Source organism: Zalophus californianus, chromosome 2, assembly GCF_009762305.2.
Source record: "Zalophus californianus isolate mZalCal1 chromosome 2, mZalCal1.pri.v2, whole genome shotgun sequence".
NCBI classification, from domain to species: domain Eukaryota; kingdom Metazoa; phylum Chordata; class Mammalia; order Carnivora; family Otariidae; genus Zalophus; species Zalophus californianus.
The window spans coordinates 186,663,566-186,691,007 of NC_045596.1; the positions used below are offsets into that span (position 1 = coordinate 186,663,566).

General features: G+C 38.5%; 1 protein-coding gene and 1 long non-coding RNA gene across 14 annotated transcripts in view; one reads left to right on the top strand and one right to left on the bottom strand.

Moving 5' to 3' along the window:
* SORBS2 (sorbin and SH3 domain containing 2) overlaps positions 1-27,442 on the top strand; it is a 183,436-nt gene that overhangs the window by 117,009 nt on the left and 38,985 nt on the right. For 4 of the 13 annotated variants that reach the window (XM_035726194.1, XM_035726196.1, XM_035726197.1 and 1 more), the window contains 8 exons: positions 3,110-3,176; positions 4,103-4,147; positions 6,897-7,086; positions 9,237-9,351; positions 16,382-16,540; positions 19,083-19,139; positions 23,626-23,675; positions 26,749-26,933. In XM_035726194.1, the coding sequence (XP_035582087.1) occupies positions 3,110-3,176; positions 4,103-4,147; positions 6,897-7,086; positions 9,237-9,351; positions 16,382-16,540; positions 19,083-19,139; positions 23,626-23,675; positions 26,749-26,933 (868 nt within the window). Of the gene's footprint in view, positions 1-3,109; positions 3,177-4,102; positions 4,148-6,896; positions 7,087-9,236; positions 9,352-16,381; positions 16,541-17,262; positions 17,347-19,082; positions 19,140-23,625; positions 23,676-26,748; positions 26,934-27,442 lie in introns of all 13 variants that reach the window. The other 9 variants (XM_035726192.1, XM_035726193.1, XM_035726195.1 and 6 more) reach the window with 6 other exon arrangements.
* On the bottom strand, positions 19,824-26,786 carry LOC113924875. The gene is made up of 3 exons (XR_003520833.1): positions 26,674-26,786; positions 25,952-26,029; positions 19,824-19,911 (listed from the first exon to the last, which is right to left on the bottom strand). It is a non-coding gene; the product is annotated as an uncharacterized LOC113924875 (long non-coding RNA).

Here is a 27,442-nt window from a genome sequence, read left to right on the forward strand (position 1 = left end):
GATATATAAGAAACAACACAAAAAGCTGGACCATTTTTTTATCCATAAGTCATAATTTTCTTACATAGCAAGGACTTGCTTGTTAGTTTTCAAAAGGAAAAAAGAAACAGACGTCATAGATGGTTCGTGAAAATCAAGGAGTATTAAAATTCTATATTGTCTTTCTACTTGCAAATCAAAAGCATGTTTAGATATGCCTAAGCAAACACATGTACTAAACATTCAGTGCTAGTTTTCCTTCCATAAAATAGAAAAGAAAATATAAGCAGCCCAGAATTTCCTTATAAGGAACCATAATTTTTATGTACAGTTGTGGTCTTATTTAGACTTTTAAACCTTTACAAAGAAGGTACAGGTCTGTGAAGACTCTTATTCACGGTCCCTATTTTTTAGCCTTGCTGAGCACATCCCCAAGTATAGCTGTGTTTATAAATGTTGAGTCAGGCCATCTCTGAGCCACAGCAGGCCAAGAATCTCCAAGGTTGTTTTTCTTTCTCATCTGTGTAGAAAGTAATGATTATCAGACTCAAATTGCTTCACGTGGAATTCTGCTCAGTGTATCCACCAAAGGCAGTCCTGCCTCAGTGTATCATGTTATGGTCTCATTTTAGACAACCAGCCTATACCAAGGAAACAAAATTTTGTAAAGTAAACTAGAAATTCTAGAAAGCCAAAAGTCAACAAATGTACCTTTGAGTTATTTGAATGAAGGCTCCCCCGTCTGCTCTCTCTCATGTGACCTGGGATTCTGTGTTAGCTTTTTACTGCCATTCTTAATGGCAACAAAAATCGCTAGGGTTCAGGTCCCAGGAGGTTGTCTAATTAAAGCCAGCTCGTTAAGTGAAATACAAGATTCTTTTCTTCTAGTTCAAATATAACACTGTTTGAGCCTTTTCAAAGCTAGAGAGGCAAAAATAGAATAGAATCACTGTATACTCTTGTGTAGAAAATATGTGTCCTTTCCCTTTTTGGAAGTCTCTGCATGATACATCAGTGTAGAGTTCTGATGCTTTGTAAACTGTAGCAATGTAAAATGCAGGTGTATTCTGTCAAGATTAGAGGAAACAACTGAATAGTGAATTGCTAGTACTTAACTGTGCATACAAAATAACCTTGAAGGACACATACGAAAGCAAACGTCCGTGAATTTGAGTAGACTTCTATTTACTTCATCTCAGTATTAGCCATAACATGTCCATGGCAAAGAAACTTTAAATGCTTAGAGTGCTTCTTTCAGAAAGGGACAGAGAGTTTTAGTATTGCCTTATACCAGTTTCATATTCCTCTTTGCCAACCAGTTGGGCACTTCCTGGCATCTCTGTGCTCACCATATAAAGCTAGCAGATGGCAGAACTGAGCTCCTGCCTGATCCATGCCCTCCAGCAAGTGAAGAAAAAAAATCCTGTCTGTCAAGATACATTGCCATATACAGTGACATAACTTACTTATTCGATTTCCTTGTTGCTATTGGTTGTGTCCAGGATGGCTGGGAAACGTGTGTGCACAAAGTTATGTCTTATTTTCTGTTGCTGAATACCTGAAGGAAATAAAGCTTAACCAAATAGAAATTGATCTTTTATGAACATGTCCCTGAAAGATACATGTTCGCTACTATGTTTAAACCAGCAACGAATAAAACTAGACGCCTGCTTCGTCACTGCCCTCCTCCCACCAGCGCCCGCCCTTTGAATATAAGGTCAATCAACGATCTCCGCAGCTCTTCCTTTGTAGAAAGAGCCTTAAATGAATGAAGAGGTGATTCATAACAAAGTCAAGTAGCTCTTAATGTTAATCTGTATTTATAGCGATTATCAGAACCATATATTCTTAGAAACAAACTTTAGATACGGCACAAATCCCTCAATTTCCAGATGAAAAATGCAATTACCACATTTCTGAGGGAAAAAAATAATAGGATATAATATCCATACCAAAGCTCAGTCTAAAAAAGTACAAGAATATTTTTATGGCAGTCCTAACAGAATATTTTATATCAAGAAAACTGTCTCGGAAAATCCAGCTTATTTATTACTGGACACAGAATGATTGAGTTTCTTGCTGGAGTATTTCTGGAAATGTTGAGATAAAGATGTTGCCGAGCAAAATCTTTAATTATTATTATACAGATATAGGTCTACTTTCACAGGCGTATAATCAGGTAGCATTCCATCCAATAACCTGGATTCATTCACTATTTTATCCTTAAATATGTAATGTTCCTTGAGCATAGCTTATATTCTAGGCATTGTTCTAGGTCTTATTGTATATGCGGCTTCATTCCATTTCCATAACAACCCTCTGATGTAGATATAATCTCATCTTAGAAAGGACAAACCTGAGGCCTAAAAGCTTACCTAACTGGCCCAAATTCATATTGCTAGGAAGTAGGTAACAATAATTAAAGGAAGCAAAGATTTGAATCTAGGTTGAGCTGACACTAATTTCTTCTTTCTACTACAGTCCACTGTTTGTATCACGCCCAAACCCCGGGGTGTGTCAGGAGCTTCTACTCTAAAAGAATTTACAATTTAGCCAGGCAAATGTTGCATATATTTTTTTTATCATGTTTAAACAATTTCAAAACAATATCTACACCTTTTTTAGATTTGCTGTAGGACTATGTCATATTTTTCTCTAAGTTTAAGCTGACCAGAATACAGTTTGAAAGTCAAAAATATCCCCTAGTTAATTCTAAAAATAATGTTTTGAACAGAACACTCACTAAAATGTTTTTAAGGATAATGGTAATTATCACCAAAAGGAGTTAAGCAAACCATTACAACACCACAACTTTTATTCCATGCATTTGATATAAGTATGTTTGTGCACATATCAACTCTCTAGTGCTGGGCTCAGTATGATTTGCAAAAATTAAAACCATAGCATATAATGTGCCAGTTCAGCCTCAAGTCAAACAAGGGGTGACATATTTACAAACTGCAGGCATAACTGGATAAGTTACTGGTACTGTCATCACGAAATAGATTTTGTTTTTAATCCCAGAACAGAAATCTGCTATGAGAAAAGATACAATATAGAAGGAAGAACATTGAGGAACACTGTTGATTTGGAACCAGTTGTTTTAACTCCTGGACATTCTCTTTTATAGACAGTTGACAGACCAAAGGACTGGTACAAGACAATGTTTAAGCAAATTCACATGGTGCACAAGCCGGGTATGTATGTTACTCTGTTTTCTGATCAGATCCTCCTGGTGGAAGGATGTATATGTAGACTCCTGTATAGTTCTGGTTCACACAAACTGTTAAGGGCCTAGCAACACCACAGCCCTCCCTCTTTCTCTTCTGTTCGCCTTCTATCACCCTCCAATCACAAACACCTGTGCTCCTGCCTCACCCCTGAGCTGCCAAGAAGCCTCTTATTAGCTGACCCTTGGAGGGCTGCCAGGTGCTCTGCTCCCTCCCTCCTTCCCTGTCCACTATCTGGAGCTGTGTGGCGTGGTGTGTGCTTAGACAGACTCATTGTTCTCTGTCCACACATGTCAGCTCCTTATCGAGAGAGTGAGCAGAGGTAGGTCTCACGAGGTTGACAAGAGATCTTTAAAGCACTTCCCCGAGGAAATGCATGATTCTGAAGAGAAGGTTGCCTGAAGAAGGGAGGAAAAGGCATTGACCTTGTATGCTGGGGAGAGGGCCACCGAGCAAATAGGTTACAGACAAGCGAGGACAAACTGCAGAAGCCCAGCAACAAAACAATATGAGAAAAATTTTAAAAAAAATGATATTATGAACTAGGCAAAATACATTGGTTTTCTTTTTTCTTTTTTTTTAAGATTTATTTATTTATTTATTTGAGAGAGAGAGAAAGGGAGAGAGCCAGCCAGAGAGAGCAGGGGTGGGGTGGAGGGGCAGAGGGAGAAGCAGACTCCTCACTGAGCAAGGAGCCCAACCGGGGCTCCAACCCAGGACTCCGGGATCATGACCTGAGCCAAAGGCAGACGCTTAACTGACTGAGCCACGCAGGCACCTAATACATTGGTTTTCTACCAAATTTGTTTGTTTGTTTCTCTGAAATTCTACTATCTTGTTATGATATGGTGACCAAATCTGTATTACCATAATATTTATGTTTCGTTTTCTAGATGATGACACAGACATGTATAATACTCCTTATACATATAATGCAGGTAGGACTGGTTTCCTTGCTCGCGATGAATACTGTATGCTCGGCAATGCTTGGAAGCACTTCACACTCACCTTTTTACCCCTGTTTGAGTCGCATGTTTTCAGTTTATACAATCAAGAGGATGCTGTTTTCCTTTTCTCAAAGCATGCATGACCAAAGGATCGATCTTTTCTCATGGAAATGAGAACTAATACTGTTTTCTCTCATTCATTCTCACTGTCATTTTATTCTGGGCTTCAGGAATGTTTAACCCAAGTCTGAAGGACAGTGTGAAAGAACACACTGTAACTAGGGTACAAAGTCAGATAAAGATCTTTTATCAGCAGCGAGAGTGATCACAGTTGCATAAGATCTTTCAGATACACTTCACAAAGAACAAGTCCAGCAAAGTATTCTGTGACTTTGTCTATGCTTGTGCTCCCAAAATGCAACCATTCATTGAAGGATTTCTTAAAAATCCCACTCCGCCGAGCCACTTTCCTGACTCAGAGTTGCCAACAGTCCTAATGGCACGACCGCAATTCTGGGCGTTTCTCCTTGCAGTTGAGTGTGTTGGTATCGTGTGACGTGGTTGCAGGCTGAAGGACCCCTCCAAAACATTTCCCTTTCTCCTAAAGGTCACATTAGGGGATCCTATAGAGGGCCTCCTGTCCCCGCTCAGCCCCAGGCTGGAGACTGTTCTACAAAATCTGGATTTCCTTTCTTTAGAGCGGGCTCAGAGGCTCAGGCTGCTCCCCTCCCCTAGGGGTCCCCTTGCCAGCCTGGCCTAGAACTGCACAAGATTCTCCCCTCCTTGATGCCTGAAGGCCGACACTCGGCCCCCTTACCTGTTAGGGATTCTGCTAACTAGTCTCCAAAGACAAATGGAGAGGAAAAGCCAGACAGAACAAGGTTAGCCAGCAGCAAGACCCCTGAGGTGTCAGCCCTCCCTCTTCCTGGTGATACCGGCAAGCCCAGGAAAATGTTTCCCTCAACTTTTATTCCTAGCCACGGGTACTCCAGACTCACCTCCTGGGTTTAGCTTGTTAACAAAACAAAATTCAGCCAAGTAAATTTTAAAGATATTATTGGCTTTATTCAACGATTCACGAATCCGGCAGCATCCAATCTAGCCGTTAGAAAGGAGCTCTGAAAAGCTTTCATAGACAGACAGGAGCCAAACAAGGAAGCTATACTGGGCAAAAAAAAAAAAAAAAAAAAAAAAGTAGGTAGGTGATTACAAGGTTACTTTTCCTTTAGGGGATGGCTGGTGAGCTCACTAGTGCTGGTCAGGCAATTCCTGATTGTCTGGTTTAAGATTCCATTTCTAGCGGAGCCCAAACTGTAATTAAGTCTCCATTTGTTGACATGGGGCTCAGCATACATGAGTGACTCCATTTGGGTCCTGTTTTGTTTTTAACAAGCTGTAAGTTTGAAGTCTGATTGTAGAATCCAGGCAAAATAGTAAGGGCAGACATGGTCTTTTTCAAGATTTATTTATTTATTTTAGAGCGGGAGGGAGGGAGGGAAGGAGAGCGCCAGCAGGGGGAAGGGCAAAGGGGGAGGGAGAGGGAGAAGCAGACTCCCCTGCTGAGCACGGAGCCCGTCGCGGGGCCCCATCCCAGGACCCTGAGATCATGACATGAGCCAAAATCAAGAGTCAGATGCTCAATCAACTGAGCCACCGAGGCGCCCCCGGACATTGTCTTTTCATTTGTCACTGCAATTTGTACGGACCCTCAGGAGAAGCGGATGAATGAAAATTGACCTCACTCAAAAGACTGAGGTGGCAGGAAATTCAGAATTTTTATAATGATTTTTACGGAAATTCTGTATCCATTAGTAATTAGTAAATTGAACAGTAGTTACATACAACCTTGCAGAGCCCTTTCCAGACAGTTTCGCTGTTTCTTTGGCAGACAACTGCAACCTCCCTCTCCCCTCTCTACAAACCCTGCGGGCCTCCGGGCTATGTCTAGTCCTTCCTGCCTCTTTTTGTTTTTGTTTTTGTTTTTCCTAAACCATCTCTGCTGCCCACTTCCCCCACCCACCCACCCAAACCAGTCCTCCAGGGCTCACCCCAGTGCCATCAGTTCCATAATATCCCCTCTGACCAATCTACCATCTTCTAAAATCTTTAATTCTTAATATGCATTTTCCTCATTTGGCCTTTATCATGTTACCAATTATTTTCAATCACAATTCTATCCATGTCTCATTTCACCAGATACACTACAAGCTTACAGAGGATTTTGGTGTCCTTAAGCCCAGCTTAAGGCTTATACACAGCACATATACAACTTGCTCAATATTTTGTTCGATTGTAATTAGCGTGTCAATTATCACATGTAAATCAGAGCTTTTAAAGTAATAGAAGATATTTGGAAACGAGTCTGTGAACTGTTTTTAATCTTCCTCTGAAAACTATGTTATTAATTTATATTATCCAGGAGAATAGTTGCCGAGTACCTCCAAATTTATCCCTAATGCCAGTCTGAATTATTACTAATTTCAAAATGATTGTTGAAGATTTACTGTAATCATTGTGTACAGAATGTATCAATAACAAATCAATATATTAATCACAATTAATAAATTAATAATATTCATAAATCGATTAAGAAATACTGCCCAATGCATGCGTCATGAATATGCTTACTGATAAACATGTTGGGAAAATCACCAGATATTTTGTGGGGTATAAATAATTTAATGTGCTTTTAAAATGTTATCTGTTTCTGTTTGTTCTGTTGTGTTGTGTTTCACGATAGGCCTATACAACTCACCCTACAGCGCTCAGTCACATCCTGCTGCAAAGACCCAGACCTACAGACCCCTCTCCAAAAGCCACTCCGACAATGGCACCGATGTCTTTAAGGACGCCTCCTCCCCTGTCCCTCCCCCACATGTTCCTCCTCCAGTCCCACCACATCGGCCAAGAGATCGATCTTCAACAGAAAAGTAAGGCACTTTCCCCCAAAGTGGCCTTTATTTAGTTTAGGAGAAAAGTAAGACCATCTGACATTTAGTAGAAGACTCAGTGCTTACGTTACCGAGACAGGACACGTATAACCTGAGTCAACGCATGTGCCATGTTGACCTCTATTGCGATTGTGGCAAACACAATCTTGATTCATAAGATCATAATCACCGAAGCTTGAAGTAACATGAGCACAGTCTTTTTGATCAATAAATGCAAGTAACAAGACAAATAAATAGAAATAATTGACACATACTTCCTTTGACATTGCATGTCAGAGACTCTGCAGTTAATTTTCATTTTCCTCAGATTTGAAATGTTGGGTCTATTAATGATTTACAGTTTCCCCTCTGGTACACAACAGTCTCTTTTGGAAAGCAGGCAAGGTTGTTCATAAATAATAAATAAGGCATTAGTTAGTGTCTATTTGTAACTCATTTCTACCAGCTTCTCAAGATGATACCAATTTTCATTTCCCCACTGAAATTTTTATAGAAACTATTCACACAAAAATAAAAATTTATAAACACACTTTTACTGCACAATTTTTATTAGGATTATGACTAATAATCCTACTTATAGGTAACCTTTATTGAGAGCTCACTATGAGGTGAGCACTATGCTAAGTACTTTCCCTCTATTATGTTTAATTCTGAGAATGACCCAATGAGATATGTTCTATTTTAAACCCATTTTAGAGAGAAGAAACTGTGGTTCAGAGAATTAAAGTAAATAGCTCAGCTCATACAGCTCATATGTCCAAGCCAGCATTCAAACTCAGCTCTGACTAAAGTGATAGCTCATGTGATCCTAGCAATTAATAACAATATAAGAATTTTTCAGCATTAATACTAATTATTAAGCACCCACCTATCATATCCATCCCATAAATATTGTATTTACCCCATTGTACCATTAAGAGTAACTGATGATCATAGAGGATACAAGATACCATGAAATAGACACATATCACGTGTGAAGAGATCCTCACTTTAATCTCATGATAAACTATATGTTTATGAGTGTGATGCCTTAAATTTGAGAAATAATTGTCTAGACACAAAATGCCATCTCTGCTATTAAAAAAACCAAAATTAACTCAAATTCAAATGTATTATTTGTCCTATGTTTAGTAGAAATAAATCTCTCATTAAGAAATATGATTATCTCTTAAAAATTTCTAGATGGCTTCCATATACATTGTCTCAAAGGAAGCCTTCTTGTGCCCTCCGGCTACCTAGAAAAGCTTTACTTTCAAAGTCCTTCATTGACCTCCTTTTGAAGGATATTAGTTCAGGAATAAGAGCTGCTTCCAAGGTCTCTTATGCAAGAGGATGGCTGTCTGACTCTGGTTTTTCAAGGGTAATACCAAAGGAGGCTCTTTCTTGCCACACAGCTTGCTTCTGTGGATGGCAGCCCAAGTGACACTTTTGTACTTTTCCCACACTGTGACGCCACTTGCGGGATAAATAAGCTCAAGCATGGCGTGCGCATTACTCCTTGTCACTTAGGATCAAGGATGCCAGGTCACAGAGTGGTAAACTAAACTCACATAACTCAATGGACCATAACCACCATTTACTCTAAACACAAATATACACAGCTGTAATTTGTATACCATCCCAAGGGTTTCCCAAGCAGAGCACTGGCTGCATGCATATCTATATGCCCCTTGTGTGAGTTATTGAGCCTGCAGGATCATATATGAAAAAAAAATTAGAGGAAAATATAATATGAAATAGAAGAATGGCTTTAAATCATTTATGTAAAACAACATATGAATGTGGTATTTTTTGCAGATTAACTGTTTATCCTGAGATACTTTTTTTAAAAGATTTTATTTATTTATTTATTTGAGAGAGCGAGCACATGAGAGGGGAGAGGGTCAGAGGGAGAAGCAGACTCCCCGCCGAGCAGGGAGCCCGATGCGGGACTCGATCCCGGGACTCCAGGATCATGACCTGAGCCGAAGGCAGTCGCTTAACCGACTGAGCCACCCAGGTGCCCCATATCCTGAGATACTTTTTAAAAATCTATACTAAGATTAACTCTGTAAACAGATAGCAAGTGGCTTTCCAGTATTGCTTGAAGCATATAGAATTATTTTTATATAATTGGTCTTTATTTCTAGGCATGACTGGGATCCTCCAGATAGAAAAGTGGACACAAGAAAATTTCGTTCTGAGCCAAGGAGTATTTTTGAATATGAACCTGGGAAGTCATCCATTCTCCAGCATGAAAGACCAGTAAGCACTTGTCACTAAACAGAATGCCAGTTCTCTAGGCTTCTGGGTTCCCCGGCAGACCTGAAGTTTGTATCATTTAGCAATGTTTGTCGCAAAGATAATTTGTGGATTTGGCAGCGTTTAGAAATCAAGTTGATTTTGTATCGTGATGCGTGCATCTTGTCTGAGAATCGAAGATACACTCTCTAATATATTGTCCCTACCAACCAAGGAGGGGGCCCATTTGCATGTAACGATAGCTGTGCCTAAGCATGGCCCTGAGCTTAATTGTTTAAAAATTCATAAATGCAATACTTAATTACTAGTCTACATTGCTAATGAGAAAAATCATTCATTAGTCTCTCTGATACAAACGGGCCCACACAGTGCCCATCCCGTCCTCTGTCGTTTGCTTAATATTTCTTTGGATGAAGGGGAAATTTCCCAAATGCCTTTCTTTTAAAAAACAAGTTGTTTTAATTGATTCTTGTTAAATCTCTCTCAGGTTACCAAGCCTCAAGCTTCCTGATTGTCAGTCTAATGGATCAAGATTACATTTAACTTGGCAGAATTTTTTTCTAGTTATTTCATGTATGCAAACAAAAAGAGAGATAAACTTGCCTCTTCTAAGTGCAATTTAACAAATAGGTTGTTTCTTGGCCCTCTTGGTTTTTATTTTCCCAGTCCTCCTTTCTGAGTGCTCTGCTTTCCCTCCTAGATCAGTGCCCTTGGGATCTCTTTGAAACTGTAACTCCTTTGCATCTCTATCAAAACCTGCTTCTACGGATCCATTTATAATTTGCACTCCTCCGTTGTTTTAAAAGAATTGTAGGTGCTGTCAGTGAACAGGAAAGAAGAGTTTTCTTTGTTCACTCCTTTAAGAGTATCCAAGAAAGCATATTATTATATATAATGCAAGGCCAGCCCTGAAATTTGATTAGAAAACTTTGCCTTACCACACCCAACATGAGTGCCCTTGATTTAGTTTTTAAAACCCTGTATTCATGGTTATGTTCTTAGGAAACACGTTCAAAAACCTTACAATCACGTAATTCCTACATAATATTTATGCAAGCCTTCTTTGCCTGTCTTCAAATAATTCCTATCTTTTAGAGTAACAGAACTTCACCAGAAAAACTGAAAGAAAAAAAAAAAAAACAGAAGAAGAACAGGATTGGTTTGCAGGCTTAGTGCAAACTTAGAACCTGTTCACTAGCTTATACGATTGAATATCATGATACTTTGAAATTTCTAGTCTGAGAATTGAGTGAACCACGATGTTACCATGGCATAAAACGGAAAGTAGCAAACTAATTATGCAAAATAATGAGCCTCAGATTTAAACGTAAATAACAAAATGATCATTCATGATCTTTCTAACAATTTATAAGAATGTTGCGATTGTACTGAACACTTTAGTAGCTGTGGTCTCAGGAAACAGGATTGATTTTTTTTTAATTTATTTATTTATATATTTTTTAAAGATTTTATTTACTTATTTGACAGAGAGAGACACAGCAAGAGAGGGAACACAAGCAGGGGGAGCGGGAGAGGGAGAAGCAGGCTTCCCGCTGAGCAGGGAGCCCGATGCAGGGGCTCGATCCCAGGACCCCGGGATCATGACCTGAGCCGAAGGCAGACGCTTAACGACTGAGCCACCCAGGCACCCCAGGATTGATTTTAGAAGCTTCCTCACTGGGATATTTCTGTTATTTACTCATTCAACAACATTTATTGAGCACCAACTATGTGCCAGACATTGTATTGGGAGACAGTAGTGAACAAGACACAGTCTCTACCCTGAGGAACTTTGAGTCTTTCTTTTGATGAGTATGCAAAGCTGGGCTTGTATTCTAAGAAGAACAGAAAATTCTGGGAGCATTTGCATAGCTGGAGATTTAGGTATGGATAGGGCTCAGCAGCCACAGGGAAAAAGGAGTGGAAGGAAGGAATGAAGAAACTTGGAAGGAAATGAGAATGGATATCTTATGGAGAAGTAGAAAGAACCAACATTTTTATTCCTCCTAAACAATTTTGCAGGGGGACAACGTTGTGCAAAAGTATTTGGGCTTGTCATCTGTATCATTTTGGCCAGGCTTTTTTATTCTAGGACCAGGCTATTATCTTTTTTCCTTGTCATCAATCCTGAATTCATTCTCATTGCCTCCCTAAATAAGAGAAAAGACAGGCTAAGTGTGAGGTGATACCGCAGAGACCGGTTATCTACTGCTGTAGTTTACATACGATTCGGGAGCATCTTCAACCCACAAGATGGAGAGGATGGAGAGCAGATTGGCTAAATGCGAGTAATGTTAACAGCAAATGAACAAAACTGAAGGATTTCAATGGAATGCGCTCGCTCTCCTGTCTTTTTTACTCCCAGATGGTTTGTGAGCATTCCTTTGCTCTGTTCCTATTTAGTTTTTGTAAATAATACACAACCTCTCGGTAATTTTCTGTTGCTCTTTTGAATTCCTAGATGACGCCATCATCGGCCCAGTCTTCCCAGGTGTCACCCTGGACTCCCCTCTCCCCCAAAGATCTCGAAGTCCTACCCCTGCTGCTCTTCTCTTCTGGCCCACACCGTGTCCATTGCCTGCATGACAGGGACAGCCACCCAATCAGTCTCCCTAAGGCTCCTCAATTATCCTTAGAGCAAAACCCAAATTTCTTCATGTAATTTCCAAAAAACCTTGGGAGCTGGCCCCCGCTGACCTTGCCAGCCTCCTGTCTCTTCCTGCCCTTCCTGCCAGCTCACCATACTCCAGTTGTGCAGACAGCCTCCGGTGCCTGCCTTCCTAGACCTGTCACAGGCCCTTCCGCTGCCAGGAAAGCTCTCTCTCCATCCCATTTCACCAGTGGCCTTGTCTCTTTTCCCCCAAGGCATCATGGCTGACGCCTCCACCCCCGGGGAGCGGGGCTAAATCTCCCCTGCTGTGTGCCTGTAGCATGAGGCATTTCCTCCTCCCACACTGAATTCTAATGGCCTGTTTCCTTGTCTGTGTCCCTCACTGGATGTTAAACATCTTGAAGGCAGGGACCATGTCCGGCTCACCCATTGTATCCCCAGCACCCAGCACAATGCCTGGCACATGGTAGCTGTTCAGTGAATAGTCATTGAACGAATAAGTGAATGAATGAATATAGGTTTTACCCTTGCAGTTAGCAGGTAAAATTGGTGAGGCTGAATCCCTGTTCTGTGGCTCATCCGTGAAGTCTCTACTCTCCTAGCGACGAAAGGCACAGTCGGTCTCCATCACAGCACACACAATAGATGTGACACATGGCTATTATCACTGTGATTCACTAATTCCCTGATTCCCTGGAGTACACGGTGGGCAGAGGAGGCTGTACTGCTTGAATAAAAGTCCTCCCCCAGACTCTGGCCAAAGGGATCCCCTTCTTCCTTAGGAATCAATGGAATAAGCGTTTATGGTTTTAGCAGGAAAGTAAAGGTCAGTGCAATTTTTTGAAGCATGTAGATGTTCATTTGACTATAAATTTGAAAACACTGATCAAAGGGGCCTAACATTTGATCGACAAAAGTACTTTGCAATTACCAGGAATTTATCTTTAACGGACTTGAACCACAATGTAGTCCATGAGGCAATCATACAAACTCGCTGCTGAGATTATATTAATAAAAACTTTACATCCCATCTGGATTGGATATATTTATAGGTGAGCCAAAATTAAATTACATTAAAGTAAATTAAATTAAGCACTTATTCAGGATCTCTCTACACATGATAAAATGAAAACAATATGAAGACATTACCTTTCTCTACCATAACTAAGCCAGCACATAATGAAAAAAGCAGAAAGAAATAATCATCGAAAGCATGGTGCAGAGCTGAAATGCAATTTAAATCCGCAGTGAACTTACACTTCCTTATCAGTGAAGATCGTCAAAGCTTAACGTATAAAAATTTGGGGAGTTTCATCTGGTGGTTTGAATCCAGCTGACAATATGTATATCGTTTATCGTGGAACCACAATAAATATAAAACATAGTGGTGAATACCATTAAGCCTTTAAAATCTAATGAGCATAAATTTTAAAGAATTAAGTTATATTGGCACTTCTTTTTATTTGGAAAAACATATAGAAATTATACACCTGCAATGAGAATATTGAGAATAGTAGAATTTCTGTAACCTCAAAAGCAACTAAATGCTTTGAAATTGTAGAAAACATAAAAACTTTAAAAATGGTTCACCCTTGGTTGCCTTTAAGTAAGAATCCTGTCTGATTTATAGTTTTAGATTTTCTTAAACACTTCCTCTTGCACTGATACACATTTGTTTTCAGCATAGATTTGCCGGGTTTTTCACAATGAGAAGAGAACAAAAAGACTAGAAAAATGTGCAACAGTATATCTGCTTTTTTGTTGTTTTAATGAGCAATTAGAGTAACATATAATCATGCTTCTTCCTAAGTGAGATTCTGAGTGTTCATATTGGTGTCAAACAACTCAAAGGAACTTTCAAGTTACGCACAGACAGTGTTGATTTAGTGGGATTATGAGTGTGTATATTGTCTGTTGGCTGACCATGTGTATATGTATCACTGACTTTTGTGAGGCTTCTGTGTACCTTAGGAGTGGATCTAGATTGCTACATAATACATACCATTGTTGCATAACTAAAGCAATTCAATAGGTCAACCACAGTGAGAAGAAAATTCTAGCTCGGCTGCTTGCATTTCTTTACCATAAAGGCTGTACTCAAATGTATGCCTTTCATTAAGTTCGAAAGTTATAGATAATTACCAATGATCATTGTTTGGGGCGTTCTCTCTGCTAACTTCTATTGGCATGGATTCTAGATAGTTGCCCACTGAGACTATAAATTAAATTTTTAATCTATAAAATCATAATTCATGAAAAACAGTCATTCTAAGCTATGGTGCAGGATGGTAGATATTCTTCCTTTTCCACATTCTAATTTTAGTATATGTGCTGCCGAAGTGAGCACTCCACATTCTATCATAGAAATATATTTCTATAAATCTGGATTTCGTATATCTGTTTATTACATATTTTCTTAAAGTGGAAGTCAAAGTGAAGTTGTAACCACTGGTAAATATACTTATTTGTTTAGTAAATTTGCTGCCCTCTGCTGTTCAAAATATTTTTTAAACAAATCTGTTTTCTCTAAGAGAAATTTCTATCTCCCTTTAGCAAAACAAAGTACTATATGTGAAAGCAGAATTATAAAATCAAGAATTGGTAATATTATCAAGTTTATAATATCAAAAACAATGAGATTTGAAAGAACCAAAGATTTGTTTTCTTGTGGAAGAAGTACTAGGCCTCTCTACACAGAACAAAAACTACTGGAAAAAATTCTCTCTAATGTCAGGGCACCTGCATGGCTCAGTCGGTTAAGTGGCTGCCTTTGGCTCGGGTCATAATCTCAGGGTCCTGGGATCGAGTCCCACGTCAGTAGGGAGTCTGCTTCCTCTGCCCTTCCCCCCGGCTCATGCTCTCTCTTTCTCTCTCTCTCAAATAAATAAAAATCTAAAAAAAAAAAAAAATTAAGAAAGTTCTCTCTAATGTCAATTACCCTGAAAATCAGCTCCAGTAAAACTATTCCATAAAATATTCATATCCTGCAGCCATTATCTAAATGATAACTTGAGAAAAACTGTATTTTGGTTAAGATCAAAATCTCAATTAGTACTTTTGTACCATTGAATCAAGTTTTTTTTGCAACACTTGCCATAGTAATTACAGGATGTTCTCCACAACATTATAATAGTAAAGCAAAATAACATTTTAAAAGAAGGAAAAGGACAATCTCAATACCAGAACGCCATTGTGGGTTTTTTTGTTTTTTGTTTTTTGTATATGTGTGTGTTTTCTTCCTGTGCTCATCCACACACAGGCTTCGTGATATCATTGTAAATATTGTACAAACACATGATCATATTCAGCTTTTATCACTCACCATTCCACCATAAACATCCCCCAGAGTTACTACACGGTCGTTATCGTTATGATCACCACATATTTTGGATAACCTAGGCCCTTTCACTATTTTGTTATCATGCCTCAAATTTTCCTGTCACTGTCTGTAGCTACACCATTATGATCTCCTATTAGAAAATATTGAAATAAAATGCTCATCTCTAAAAATACTCTGGATATAATTGATTATTGCACACAGACTGTATACTAGTAACAAAATGATTGGGAATTCAAAAAAGCAATAAAACACCTGGACAAGCTAATGTCAAAATAATGGCTTTTGTTTGAATATGGACTACTATCTCAAAACACTCAGTATTACAAAGAATATGTCCTCTCCTGGCCAGGATGAATGGCTTTAAGGGAACTGGGGTATTTTTTTTTTTTTCTGACTTAAAATATTACTGTCCAACTGCACCATGTTTAATTAGTGTCATGAAATAATTGTCAAAGAAGTAATAACCCATATGTAGTACTTGAAGCATCTTCACTTAATATTAAGTCAATAGCCTGAATCAGTCTGACCGGGCATGTAATTATGTAAAAGCGTTCAGGATGTTGTTGGATAAAGTAAATGTTCCATGTCTGGTTTTTCCATTACTAAAGCAATTGTATGTATTTTCTCAAGCTGTTTATATTAACACCCCTAGTTTTATCTTAAATACAATATTCAGAAACCACCGGAGGGGAGCAAGTCAAGTATAAAAATTGGCTTTTTCTCTGAATTACAGTGTCAACCAAACCAGAGTGGGATTCTCTTACTCACCCACTTCCTGCCCTTAGCCAGCTACAGTAGGGTGAAAACCCAACGCCCTCCAAATCCATTCCTCCAGCTGAAGGTAAACAGGTAGAAGGTGATTCTTGGGTGGTAGCTCATAAAATGTGATCATTCCTCACTTTCTGGGAGGCTCCTTGTCTTCACATCTTTTCAGGGGTCCAGACCATTCCTGAGTTATCTGGGTCTCCCCAGGGACACCTCACTTTTCTGAAACGTTTCCTCCTGCTAACTGGTGTCCTCGTCGATCCGTCAAGAACCTCCATCTAATGGATCAGTGTTTCCTTCACCCCTCTTTCTTACAGCCCCCTCTCCCAACAACTCCGACACCTGTTCCAAGGGAACCTGGCCGGAAGCCTCTTTCTGTTTCACCATACGGAGAAGTAACTGGTAGCCCCTCCCCTCCGCCCAGGACTGGCCTCCCCATACCAAGCCCGTGCACCCCGGCTCTTTCCCCCACCTGGGTGAGCTCCTTCCTTCATTACCTTTGCTAATGCCCTTTGGGAAACTCAGGGGTAGCCTTTGCTCTCCAGAGGCTAAGGGGACAATCAGAGCCTAGCTACTCACCACCACTCCCAGCTTGCTGTCCCTTTCTTTCTCAACTAGACCCCAGGTTCTTTATGCCAGTCGACCCCTAACAGCCTCCCAGCACCTCTCACTCCTCCCCCCACCTCTCTTCCCACCTTTTCCCTCCCCCTCTCCGCCAGGCTCTCCATATATCTGCACCCAAGCCAACTGTCTGCAGAAGCAGCCTTACATGCTGGGATCAATGAGGGCAGGGGCAGTGGAGTGACTCACCCAGATGAGCTACTTGGTGACTAACTTGAGTCTATTTTAACTTTAATCGGCTAACGTTAGCCTATTTTTGGTGTGCTATCCATGCTCCTGGCCGTCACAGTTTTTCATAGTTTCTGCATCAAAGCTAAGGAGCAAACTCAAAAGAGAAGACGGAGGTGGAAAAGAGGAAGTGACTAGGGGCCTAGGTGATGCCATCGAAACTCATCTTCATATCCTAATTTTGCTCATTTTACTTTACATCCTTTGGTCTCTCCTGCTGAGATTTGTTGGATGAGAGTTGGTGCATGTTTGCGTGCGAATGCGCGTGCGTGTTTTTCATACCACGCGGCGTTTCCCTCACTCAGCTCAGTGTGCCTTTTCCTTCCCTTTTCCTTCACATCTGCTCCAGACTGATCGCATAAATCCAGATGACATAGATTTAGAAAATGAGCCCTGGTATAAATTCTTTTCAGAACTGGAGTTTGGACGCCCGGTAAGTGAGGCTAGACTATTAATATAAGAAAATTAGGGGAATGTTGTTTGATTGATGAAACATACCATTACCAGAAGAGATAGGTGTCATTTACAGAACAAAAGCCGAATTATGCTATTTAGACAAATTGGGGACGGCTGAGCCCACATCCACTTCTGTACCAAATGGTTAAACCTGCTCAGACACTTCCTATGTACTTTTTCTCTACCAAGCATCATGCATTAGGATGATTATATCTAAATTCAAAATGCTGAGATGGTTTCTGTCCTAGAATATTCAGACAATTGTTAGAGGTTTATAGAAGATTTGTAGTTGTTTACAGTCCGTTTTGGTCTAGTTCAATCAGAAGTATCGTGACATTTATAACAATAATTACTATTATTACGGCTCCCATTGCTGAAGAACTACCAAGCACTGGCGAGTGCTGGGTTCGGAACTCATCATCTCAGTGAGTTCTCTGGAGGCCCCTCCAATAAGAAGAAACCGGAGACCAGAGAGGTTAAGTAAGTGGATAGTAAGAAGACAGTAGGTGGTAGAGTCAGAAGCTAAACCCGGACCTATTGAACACACCAAAAATCTCTGGGCAATTCCCACAATAATATACTGTCAGTATACTCCCACAATAAAATACCTCATTTACTCTTAGGGATATAAGGAAAGAGAAAAATAAAGAAATCCTGTGGACCTTGATTTCTAGTTTTATGCTAGTGAAACATCTTGTCCCCAAACCCCCACCAAAGGTGGGCCTTACGAGAATTGCCTAGTCTGTTTGGGATAAAGAGTCAACTCAAGCCCTAAGTAACAATTTCCTTTACTAAAAGTTTCACTGGGGAACTCTATCTACCAATAGCTATACATTTGATATGCGTCAGTTACATACTTTTTATACTCTTACTGATGTTTCTGAATTTTAAATTCTTAAAGAACAGAATAATTCCACTGCACATAACTTTACTGAAGATCAGAGAGTGTAATCTTTCTTTTACCATATCAGACACTGATTTATATACTCATAAACTGACAATATATTGGATACTGGGTCGTTAATAGTTGTCCCTCTCGTCCAGTAAAATGCAAAGGACACTTGGTTAGATTCCTTATCTTATTGAACTGGATCAAAAGTGACTGTAAATAAATATAAACCAAAGAATTTTTCCTAGAATTTATATACCTAATAGGAAAAGTGTTTTTCTCTCATTTTTTTTCCTAATTTGTATCCAACTATTCACATAAATGCATTTTATTTTAGAGCAAAAAAATCCTCTAGCTTTATTTTGTATGTATCGTTATTATTGATTACATGGTTTGTAGGGACTAAACCAATTTCTGTTCTGAGCCTAAATTACCAGCATTTTTCTATAATCATTTTCAGCCCCACATGGAAACTCACCCGCATGCTATCCACTACTCCTTTAATGTTTCTTTAATATACCTTACATTCCTTTGTGGCTAGAGACTATGAGTGCTCATTTTGATTCTGATGAAATGAGTTTATAAATATACTAATCCCATCACTAGTAATTTTGCCCAGTGCTTGAGAATATTTATGAATATTGCACTCTTCCTCCTAGGCCACCCCCATTTGGCTCCATTCATGCACTCTTTATGTGTGTCTGATGCTATCAGCACTCAATTTCTAACTGTTGTCACCTTTTCCACATGTCCATTCCTTGCTGCCATTGACTCTCCTCCATTCCATCTCTACACTTCTGCTTATGTGGTGCATCTACACCCAGCCTCCTAAAAAGGCTCTGGACTATGTTCAAGATCATTCTTCTGGTGTTTCCAATGAGGTAAAAACAAATTATTCTCTTTTTCAGATTCCTCTCTTAGGAGCTGTTACTGTGATTCTGAACCACCGTGTTTTAACAATTCACCATAGAGTCTAAGCTATCTTAGAAAATCTATCTTTGCATCACTGTGTTGTATCCAGTATCATTGCTTAGACATTAATCATTCCAAAGTTGTTGTTGGCTCTTTCTAAAACGTAGGTGAAGAATCATTCCGGCCATAACTTTCCATTGAACTATTCAACACAGTCCTGGTATCCAGGAGTGTGACAATTACAAAATCAAAAGTAACACTCTTAGTGCATGTATCAACCATCTGTTTTGATTAGACTGTGTCAAATACTATGCAGAGCCATTTTATCATCATGCTTGGAGGTGCAGAATGACAGATTCTTAATTACCTGTTTATGGCCCACATATTCTTAAAATTTATGTAAGTCTTTCATTTTCCTAAATACAATTTGTGGATTTTAGCATCAGATAAAATCAAGAATAGGGCTGACAAACAACTGGCACACAGGTCACAATTCCCCAGTTCCACATCCTTGACAGGCATTACTAATCCTTCTCAGTGCTATAATCCAGGCAGCCACTGTAATAGATTATAACTGGCATATGAGATGAAATGCACTTTCTGTCTCTATTTTAGAATGCTCATGACAATCTGTTAGGTAAAAATACGTATGCCAGGCAATGTCAAATTTTATTTGATTTAGGCAAAGAGAGTATGAAAAAGGAAGAAACAATCCAGAGTCAAAGCTTTTTATCCTGGTTTCTGCAAAGAAAAAAATGAAATTAATTTTGGAAAGCAGATTTAAGACTTACTGGTTGACATAAGCAAAAGTGACAGTTTTGCTAAACATCAGCCTCCCTGTGGTAATTCTTAGAAGCAGCTAGAATGGGAGCAGAGTACATAAACTGGTTTTACACAGTAGTTTCTCTGTGGTCCTAAGTATATATGAAAACACTTAATAACTTATTGTCATCAAAAAGTCCTAACTGGGTTAAATATGTGCAACTAGAAAATAAAACTAGTAAGACACCGATGCCTCAGAAAGTACTCCTGACACACAGTGGTGACAACTGTGGAACAGTCTCAACAGGAAATCTCCAACTGCCGGAAGCTTCCCTTTGCAATTCTGAATTACGCATCAGAACGCATGTTCACACCAGAGAAGTAACCAAAATATTTACATAGTCAGTAAAAAGCAAAATAGAGTAATCAAGAACATTCTAGATTAATGAATGCAGTCATTTCTAAAGGGTTATGTTTTGTAGACAGGCATAGAAACTAAAGACAAATACAACAAGCAATTCTATTCTCTATGTTATGTTACCTCCACATCTGAAGACAGGGTATCATTTCAACATACAAAGGGCCCAAGAATTTACTTTGGAATTCAATTTGGTCAGATATATTTCTGATTTTTTGGTCAGATAGCTCTAGGATGTTTTTAAGGTGGTTCTTTGAGAACTGAGAGAAAATATAAAGATCACTAATTTTTAAGTCAAGAAAAGTAGAGCCTAACCATTTTTTAAAACTATGTCCCAAATCACAAGGTCAGATGATGGCAAGTTAAAGATAAAAAAGATCTAGAAGCCTTCACTTCCATGCCATTCCCTTTATACCACACTTTCAGCACGTTCAAGAGATGTATTTGGAATTCAGATCTTTTAGAAACAAGTTATTTACTTAATACTATTCCTTGTTAACTATTTTTGTGCAATAAATTCCTATAATTAACATTACACAATAACTCATGGGCTAAAGACAGTAGAAACTTAACTCTTTGCATTCTACATGTGATGGTATTGGCAAAAAAAAAAAAGGTAACATAAAAAAAGCACTTTGCTGGTGGTTAAACTAATTTGCCATTATCTATTTGGAATTGAGAAGGAATATTGTATGATTCTGTAGCATATTAATTTCACATCATGGTGTTTCAGAGTGTAAAAAAATATTCTGATAAGGGACTGGATTCTATCTTCAATACTCTTATGTAAAACATTTCTGGTAAAATTTGTAATTGATTACACATTACCTTAGCTACCATTTATCAGGTGCCTAGCATATGCCATGAGTAACATACTTTCTAATCCATAAAACTGAGAAACTGGCATTAATGAAGAACAATTAAGGACTTTTAAGCAAAGTTTAATCATATGATCACTTAGCAGAAAGAGTGATTCATTGTCCATACTTTATTAAAATGAACTTTATTTAGGTATGTTAAAATGTGGTAATACACAAACTGAGTAGTCATTAATAGGTAAAATAGGTTTACCTCTTTTCTAGAGACAATTTCCATTTCAGAATGAGTATCATTCATGTAATTTTCATAAAGTTTCTCTCTTAGTCATCTATCTAGACCTTTCACTGTTTCCTTATAATTTAATATTTTACTTTTCCCTTTGACTATACATAAAATCACAAAATTGGTTTCAGTTTATTTTGGATTGTGGAAACCAGCACAAGGAGGAATCATTGCAGTTTCTTTGCCTAAATCTAAAACACAATTAATTTATCAGTGGAGAGCCTTCACTTCTTATGCTATGTTTTATCTCACATTACAATTTTGTTTAGGCTCATTCCAAGCTTGCAGTTCAAAATTTCTGATCACTTTAGTGTGATTACTCTAAGGATGTTCTTCAGTTGACACTTTTTGATAATCAGCTATGGTTTGTGGTTGGGTGTCCCATGAATGCTGTGATCCACACAAACAGCAATGCTCTGAGGCTATTTGGTATTGCTTTTCTGAAAACATATAGAATTAATATTTCTACATCAGAATATAATTATCTGGTTTTATTTGTTTACTTGTTTGCTTTCCTTCTTATTTAGTATTTATTTATTTTTTACCTTTCCAGTGTCCGATTCAGAGTTCAGCAAGCTAAGTAATCATGTAAATTTATCAGATTAGTGTACCAAATTTTTTCTTCTAATTTTATATTTGTTGAGAACCTAGGAATATAAATATTTTCTAAGAATTACAAATATTAGAATATGCTTTTTCTGTCTAAAAGGAGGGAGGATATTCTCTAGAAGAAATGTGCTTTTGTTTGCTTTTGGGCAAGATTCCATTCTCACTCAGTAAGATGTAATCAAATGAAAATATTAATTAACAGAACCAATTTTAGAGTTATGCATAAGAGGGCTTCTCAGACTAATCTACATAAAGAATCTACATAAATAATACTAATATTTTAATTGGTTAATTGGTACTTACTTATAAGTAGAAAATAAAGTTATAGAAATAGTTTTTAAAGTGTGGTTTAATTTGCACTAAGTAGGGTTTTAATACTCTGGTAAAATATTTCTATGTGATAGGAACTTAAGATAAAAATCTGTCAAATCCTGCTTTTTTTTGGCTGATATTTTTAAACTTTCATATGGAAGGACATTTTTAAACTAGAATTTCAGTTCTTCATCAGTTTGTGATAACTAACTGATCATCAAATATGCCCCAAACCAAGACTATATATATAGTTATACATATATACTTGTATATACATTTCCCTGTACATTCTAGACATCACACCACAACTACTTTTGCTTTTCTTGCAGTGTCATTTCAAATACTCAGGAGCTCAATACAGATCCTCTCTTGCCTTAAATATTTCAGCATTTATTCCGGAAGATGGTCATGGGGAGTGAAAAAGTCATTTCTAATATATTTGCCTAATATTTGTTTCATTGTACTGTTCAGAATGAAGGAGTATGAAAATGGTGTGTACAATAGGCATTTGGAATTATGTATATCAATTTGTATTTTCTGTTTTTCTTTATTCCTACAACCATGGACAACTGAGAGTTTACTTTCTCATGAAAATGTTAAAAATCCACTTTTTTTAAAAAAAGGTTACATTTTGGTTCATTAATCATTTATTTTATGCCAACCCTGAACTTAACTATTTTGAAAGATGCCAGTCTGCACCTGATTTAAGTACCAGGCAGTTCAGTTTAATTTCAAACCAAATTCTGTGGTATTATTAAATGCCATGTCTGTGTTGACAGAGGAAAGATGTCTCAGGTTCTGCTTAAATGTTATATTTTAGAGAAAACACCTGGCAGCATGACAAAAAAATTATAAGGAAGGTTTATGTTGTATAATGGCTGAATGATGATTACAAAAATTTTTTTAAACATCAAACCATTCCTTTATGCAGAAAATTTCTGTTTACAGTCTATTTTACATGAAGGAGTGGTTAACAACTTTTCTTTTCTCCCCCAGATAATGTTTGGGCTGTGGATAATTTGAGTTAGACAGAGAAATACCGTGTGGTATACCAAAAGAGAAGGTAGATAGGAAAAAAGTAGAAATCCGGTTACATATTTTCTCTTTGAAAGACATTTCATGATCAAAATAAATGGTATTTTTCATCTCAGTTTTTATAATATTCTTTTTAGGACACCTAATTTAATGTCCATGGACAGATGAAATTTTGCCCTGGTAAAAATTTTCACGGAACTATTTTTCTATCTTAACAGGCCTCCTTGTATCAATCCTCTATAGACAGAAGCCTGGAAAGACCCGCCAGGTAAGAACGTCATTACATCATGCAACCAGAATATTCTATACCAGTGGTTTCTTTTTTCCTTTTTTTTTTTTATATATATATATTTTTATTTATTTGAGAGAGAGAGAATGAGAGCCAGAGAGCACGAGGGGCAGGAGGGCCAGAGGGAGAGGCAGGCTCCCCGCCGAGCAGGGAGCCCGATGCGGGACTCGATCCCGGGACTCCAGGATCATGACCCGAGCGGAGGGCAGCCGCTCAACCAACTGAGCCACCCAGGCGCCCCCCAGTGGTTTCTTTTTCAATAGGAATACTACTCAGTGAAATAACAACAAGGATTATGTTATCACTCACTATTATTTGGAGCACCATACTTTATGAAGTTGTTTTATTTTGTTTCTGCATCATTTCATATGATCATATTCAAAAACTCCTAAAAATTAAGTGAAATAATTCTGGATTCCTTTACCAAGAAATTCTTCTCTTCCCTGTCTCCTCTAAACCCAGCTTTCTTTTCTTTATTTTTTTTTTAAGATTTTATTTATTTATTTGACAGAGAGAGACACAGCTAGAGAGGGAACACAGGCAGGGGGAGTGGGAGAGGGAGAAGCAGGCTTCCTGCTGAGCAGGGGGAGCCTGATGCGGGGCTCGATCCCAGGACCCTGGGATCATGACCTGAGCTGAAGGCAGCTGCTTAACGACTGAGCCACCCAGGTGCCCCCCAGCTTTCTTTTCTTTAAATGGGAATTATAAAATCTAATGTTCAATATTATTAGCTGATATTTATAATAGTATATTTGAAAAAAATATATAAATTACTAGAAAATTTCTAAATTATGTTCAGTACCTATTTGTTCATTATATGCTCACCACACAAATCAGAAACATTGTTACTACCAATAAACGGGGGGCTTACTATATACCAGACATTCTAAGTACATGATACTGTATTCAGACCCAGACATATTTGATCCTTAAGACACCACAATAATTAAGTCCTATACTCCCCACTTAACTCTGAACAAACTAAACTTAGGCCCCATAACTTACCAAGTTCACACAGTTGGCAAGGAGCAGAGATAAACTAGAATTTAACCAGAATAACCTGGAACCACTAGTCCTAACTGTTCTAGGCGTCTGCCAAGGTAAGTTCAGTTGGTGGGCTTTAAATACCACACCTACTTTATAGCGTTGCAGAAATTCAGACGCAGTTTAATAGTTCTGGTGAATAACACAAACTCTCAGCCACATTGTACCATCAACAACAAGTAATGGTGTAACATTAATTTGCCCTTCTATGGATTTCTATCCATGTAAGTAAAAAACTTTGTAAATCGGGTCCTTTGTAACTTGGGTTCATGCATGCCATCCAATGACATCAGTGTCACTAAGAAAAAAATCTCCTCCAAGTCCTCCTTTTATATCTTTTACATCTATATATGATCCTAAAATGTTTGAACTTTAGAGTTCTAATCTGACCTGAAGACTGCTGGAAAGACATACAGACCCTCACATGACAGGATAGGGAGAGCAAAAACAGGTCTAGAAGAAGATGGGCATCCTCTCTAGAAGAACACAGACAAATTCTGAGGTCTGGCCCCATCTCTATACTTGCAAAGTGTGCATTCCATTCACTCATTTATGAATAGGGATAACCGAGCGTCCCTCACAGGTTTGCTGTGCAGGCTACCCCAGACAATAATGTCAGCAAAGCAAATAGCGTGTTGCTGGCTAACGGGACCTGCCGGTGCTCTGACTGCCATTGTTGATGTAATTTTATGTAATGATTTGACAGACGGCATGCTGGGTGCTGTATATCTCCCGTTCCCTGGTGTTTGGCTTAAATGATACTGTATTCAGACCCAGACCGTGATAAAAACTTCCTGCCATTATAGACTGCCCACACCATTTCATACAACTGGGTGAAAGTTCCCTTTAATATTTTGCTTGCTGGCCAGATTATTAGTCATTCATTATTTAAATAGGAAAACATTAGGGGCGCCTGGGTGGCTCAGTTGGTTAAGAGTCTGCCTTCGGCTCAGGTCATGATCCTGGGGTCCTGGGATCGAGTCCCACATTGGGCTCCCTGCTCAGCGGGGAGTCTTCTCCCTCTGCCTCTGCCCCTTCCCCCATTTGTGCTTTCTCTCTCAATCATTCTCTCTCAAATAAATAAATAAAAACTTTTAAAAAATAAAATAAAATAAATAGGAAACTGTTAGAATTCCAGTATAAGGGTTTTCAAGCTAAGAGTAGTAGGAAAAGCCACAGGGAAACCTCGAGATAAGAGAAATTTGTCTCACCGGCTGTGTTCCTTTTTGGAGTCTTTTCCTCCCCTGTGGCAGGCCTTCTCTGGACAGAGTCATGTTGTTGGAACTCTTCTTTAGAGAGAAAAGATACGTGACACAAATCACAACACTGAATTGTCAGTCACAACATATTACACTAAAAGAATTTTTACTTTAGAACATTATTATAAACTTATACCCACACACATAAGAAAATGGCACATGGATGTTTATAGCAGCTTTATTTATAACTGGCAAAACTCGAAGCGACCAGAATGTCCGTCAATAGGTGAACTGAGAAACAAACTGGTGCATCCATATGATGGAACGGTATTCAGCAATAAAAAGAAATGAGCTATCATGACACCAAAAGGCACAGAGAAATCTTAAAATCAGGATATTCAGCGGAAAACAACCTTAATAAAAACTATGGACTTTAATTACTTTTAATAATAATGAATCAAGATGGTTCATCAACTGTCACAAATGTATCACAGTAACAGAAGATGTCACAATAGGGGACACTGTGTGCGTAAGGAAAGGGAGCACAGGAGAACTCTCTGTACCTTCCAATCAATTTTTCCGTAAACCTAAAACTTCTCTAAAAAACAAATTACGGTCTATGAATTTTTTTAAAGAGATGATTATAAAGAAAGAGTGTTTAATAGCAAGGAATGAATTCTTAACACTGCAGTTTGGGGGAAAAGAGGGAAGAGTGGTCGTGCTGTCCCCAGTACCTTCCATCAGTCATTCTGAGTCACGGGTGAACCTCCTCCAACACCAGCCTAATGGATGCTGATCCCTTCTTTTAGTTCTGCGAGCATGGCCAGTGACTTTAGGAAAAGGAGGAAGAGCGAGCCTGCGGTGGGGCAGCCCAGGGGCTTGGATCCAAGTGCAAGCAAGACCAGCCCGGGGCGAGCAGACTTCCCAGGATCAGGCGGCACGCTGACAAAATCTTTGATCAGTTCTTCTCCTTCTTCCCCCTCAAGAGCAAAAGGTGAGCAATAATAGATTGACATGTAAGCAATTTATAAGCTTAATTTTAAACTAGGGTACCATGTGAGAGCTGGTCCAGGATAACCATCCAGAGAGAGCTAGCATTTAAATACAGTGTCTTAAATACAATATAGTTTCAGAACAATAATTTATCTTTTCTACACACACTAGGTCGGGTTGGTGAGCCATTTGAGTGGCTCGACAGACTCTATCATTTAGGATATTCATGCTTTTTTCCTCCAAATATATCATTTGTGGGTTTTTCTTGAACAAATTCAAAATATCTAACTTACTGTCAGGCTATTAAAAGATTACATTTATGAATATTTGCATATTGTCAAAAATGTTCTAATGTTACTACAACTAGCAAAGTTAATCACATTTATAGAATAAGAATTAGAAGTAGCAACAAAGAACATTATTGCCTAAAACACTTTGACTTTTTTTTTTTAATTGTCTAGTTCTAGATAAAAATGTGTCTGACCCACTGAAGTTATTTCTTTAGTCATC